This window comes from Elephantulus edwardii, unplaced genomic scaffold (assembly GCF_000299155.1).
Source record: "Elephantulus edwardii isolate Elephantulus edwardi_28Jun2011 unplaced genomic scaffold, EleEdw1.0 scaffold00109, whole genome shotgun sequence".
NCBI classification, from domain to species: Eukaryota; Metazoa; Chordata; class Mammalia; order Macroscelidea; family Macroscelididae; genus Elephantulus; species Elephantulus edwardii.
Window position 1 is genome coordinate 3,552,714 of NW_006399859.1, and position 3,966 is coordinate 3,556,679.

Consider the following 3,966-nt stretch of genomic DNA (forward strand, 5'->3'; position numbering starts at 1 on the left):
TTTTCCTCACTTTGTAAAAGTTGTTGTTGTTATGTGCCATCGAGTCACTTGTGACTCACAGCGACCCTGTGTACAAGAACCCCAAACGCCGTTCAATCCTATGCCAACCTCGCCGTCTCAAACACACTCATTCCCACCAATCCACTCACAGAATCGATCCATCTCGTCAAGGGTCTTCCTCTCCTGCACCGTCCCTCCACTTTCCAAAACATGATGTCCCTGTCCAAGGACCAGTCCCTCCTTGCAACATTCCCAAAGTATGTCAGACGAAGCTTCAGAATCCTTGACTCCAAGGAGCACTCTGGCTTCACCCTCTCCAGGACAAACCTGTTTGTTCTCCTAGCAGTCCATGGTGTATTCAGCACTCTTCTCCGGCACCACAGCTCAAAGGCATCAATTCTCTTTGTCATCCCTATTCACTGTCCAACTCTCCGATGCATAGCACGTAATTGCGAAGACCACAGCCTGGATCATGCACACCTTAAGTCTCCAGCCTGACGCAGTTGCTCTTCAGTACATTAGCAAGGTCTCTAATCGCAGACTTTCCCATCGCACATGTACCTGAAATAATTTACCTCCTCTAAATCAGACTATAAAGCATCTATGAGACCAGCAAAATTTTAACAAGGTCTTTTTCATTAAAGAATAGAACAAAGTCCAGAGCAAGCAATCAAAAGAAAAAGCAAACTACAGTTAATAAATCAGTGACCTTGTTAAAGAGAAGATTAATATATGAGCATAAGCCCCTGAAAATTTGAGTATAATCTGTTTTGAATTAAAAAAAAAATATCAGCATATCTGAGACTACATGAGACAAAAGCAATATATTAAATGTACCTTACAGTTTAAAAAAATTTTTGTTGTTAGGTGCTATCGTGTCAAATAAGACTCAGTGTGACAACAGATCTGAACTCTGTCCTAACCTGTTTCATCTTCACCATCTCCAACACACCTGAGTCACTGTGTCAATCCATCTTGTTAAGGGTCTCTCCCTCTTTCACTGACCCTCCACCTTTCTAAACATGATGTCCCTTTCTGAAGAATAGCCTCTCCTAGAAAAATGCTCTAAGTATATGATATGAAACTTGATCATCTTTGCCTCCAAGGAGAACCCTGGCTGCACTTCTCTCAAGTCATATCTATTTGTTCTTATGGCAGTTCACGGGCTATTCAGCACTCTTCTCCAACACCACAATGCAAAGGAATCAACCCTCCTTCTTTCATCCTTATTCACGGTTTAGTTCTAAGAGGCATAACAAATAATTGAAAAGATCATGGCCTGAATCAGACACACCTTAATCCGCAAACTGGTATCACAGCTCCTCAATAATTTTGAGAGGTTCTTGACAGCAGACTGTCCACTGTAATGTGCCCTGACCTCCTGACTGCTAGTATCAAGGGTAATGATTGTGGATCCAAGCAAGACAAAATCATTGACAACTTCAATCTTTTCTCTATCTATTTTGCCTATTGGTCCAGAGGTGAAGATTTTGATGGTGACATGAAATTCTATTGAAAGCTGTAGTCTTTGATTTTCTGCAATGTTTCAAGTCCTCCTCACTTTAAGCAAACAAGCTTGTTTCATCTCCATAATAGACTGATGATAGGTCTTCCTCCTATTCCAATCCCACATACTTCTTGAAAGAGTACAGATTCTCAAATGATTTGTTCGCATACAGATTAAGGAAGTAAGGGAGAAAGAATATTACCTTGATGTACACCTTTCCTAGTTTTAAACCATGTAGTTTCTTTGCTCTGTTCAAAATAAAAAGATGACCAATTTAAAAAAAAAATAGCTTCTTGATATTGATACAGGTTTCACATGAGCACAATCAAGTAAGTGTTCTGGGATCCCATTCCTTTCAATGTTATCCACAGTTTGTTATGATCCACAGACAAATGCCTTTGCATAGCCAATAAAGCACATTCTTCTGGTAGTCTCTGCTTTTCCACCTTCTATTAGATCACTTTTTTTTAGATCACCTTTCTTGAGAATAGGAACAAATATGGATCTTTTCCAGTCAGTTGGCCAAGTAGCTGTCCTCCAAATTTCTTGGTATAGACTGGTATGACCAGAGCTGCATCTGTTAGCTGAAAACTGTTAATTGATATTCCATCAGTTTCTGGGGCCTTATTTTTTTGCCAGTTTCTTCAGTGTAGCTTGAACTTCTTTCTGGTTCATATAGTACTTTCTGAAATATTTCAGTGTCAACCAATTCTTTTTGGCATAGTGACTGTGTATTCTTTCCATCTTTTTCTGATGCTTCCTGTATCATTTAAAATGTTGTCCACAGTATCTCTCAGCACAATTATCTCAGTACCTCTTAACAATTTATGGCTCAAACTTTTTCAACTTTAGAAATGTTGTGTCAAATTTTTCCTTTTTTATTCTCCAACTCCAGCTCCTTGCACACTCTATTTTAACTTTTTTCTTTACCTTCTCAAAGCTGCCTTTTTAAATCTTCTGTTCACCTTCTCTGGCTTTCACCAAATTAAAATCAGCATCTAATGACTAAAAATTATTCTCTTAAATATTCTTGTTTCAAATATCCTATGCAAAATGTTCAAAGCCATGATCTCTCTAAACTGCTTCCTGGTAATTGTTAGGATGTTTGTCAGTTTTTAAGCAAGTCAACTATTTAAAACATTATAGTATCAGAAATCAACTGTTTTATATATAGCCTTTAAGAACTAAGGAAATTATTTCTTTTCCTAGAATACTGAACCACCATTTTGTCAAAACAAATGACTATACAGTATTAACGTGTATACAGTAAATTCATCTTTTTTTTTTTTTTAGTAAATTCATCTTACCAAACTGAAGTAAAAGATCATCTTCTAACACTGGCTTCAAATAGTCTTCTTTCTCCCAAGGCACTGGGTTATATATGGAATTCATATACTCAACTGTAGGATTCTAGATGTGAAATTAATTGTATGTTATTCATTGTACAGAATCACAAAATCTCCCTAGGAAAAACCTGAAACATTAAAAAAGGCAATTTCTCTACATTAATCAAAATCAGTACTTCTTAAATAGTAAGTCTGTATTCACTGCATTTTATTCACTTGTTTAAATAACAGCTCCAACATAGAGTTTTATACTGCCTTGATTTGGGGAAAGTGATAAATAAGACATTCAACTACACAGAACAAAAAAAAAGACAATCATCAAAGTATTTGAAATTACACTAGAAATGACTCCTGATTTCATTCAAATAGTGTTTTGCCTATATTCTCCATTTATTCCTAAGACATTCTATTTACTGTGTTTTTGTGTCCTAAGTTTGAAATCTTTAATTGGATCTATGAATAGCAAGAACTCAGGCAGTGCAGAAAGATGTGATGCTCTGCTTCTGTGAAGATTACACCTTGGAAATTCTGTGGGGCCAATTCTACTCAGCACTGTTGGGTAGCTATGAATTGATGCTCAATTTGACAATATACATATCCAGCTATGAATCGGTCTTTAAGATTAAGGAATAGGTCATCTGACACTGAATTCCTTTTCACCTAAGAATGATTCATTCACCTTAGACAAATTGACACTGCTAAAAATGACCCCCAACTCCCATCTATACATGTCTACTCAGTGCTTTATGTTGTACTAGTTTCTAACGCCTATAATCTCCTGTGAGATGAATGCCAAATTCAAGTTTCTTCTTTTTGTTTTAAATAGTCAGTGTACTGACAATCACTATTTCTTTAGTTTCTACACAGTTATAACTTAAGCTACCAACTTACCTTAAGTCTAATAAAATTTATTAGCTTAATGTAGCCATAAAATTCAAGTCCTAAAGGGGAAAAGAGAAAAAAGATAACAATTTTAATACATCATGACTTTTGTCAAACAGACCTGTTCTATAAAAAGTAGACTCTGGTTATAAAATATTTCTATCCTTTCAATCACTACGTATAATAATGTCAATTATTTTCCTTAGAAAAATTGTTGTTGTTGTTGTTGTT

General features: G+C 36.1%; 1 protein-coding gene across 1 annotated transcript in view; it reads right to left on the minus strand.

Moving 5' to 3' along the window:
- PRMT3 (protein arginine methyltransferase 3) overlaps positions 1 to 3,966 on the minus strand; it is a 145,186-nt gene that overhangs the window by 134,471 nt on the left and 6,749 nt on the right. Inside the window, exons 4-5 of the mRNA XM_006892059.1 lie at positions 3,745 to 3,794; positions 2,815 to 2,917 (exon numbers count right to left, since the gene is read on the minus strand). Of these exons, the coding sequence (XP_006892121.1) occupies positions 2,815 to 2,917; positions 3,745 to 3,794 (153 nt within the window). The remainder of the gene's footprint in view (positions 1 to 2,814; positions 2,918 to 3,744; positions 3,795 to 3,966) is intronic.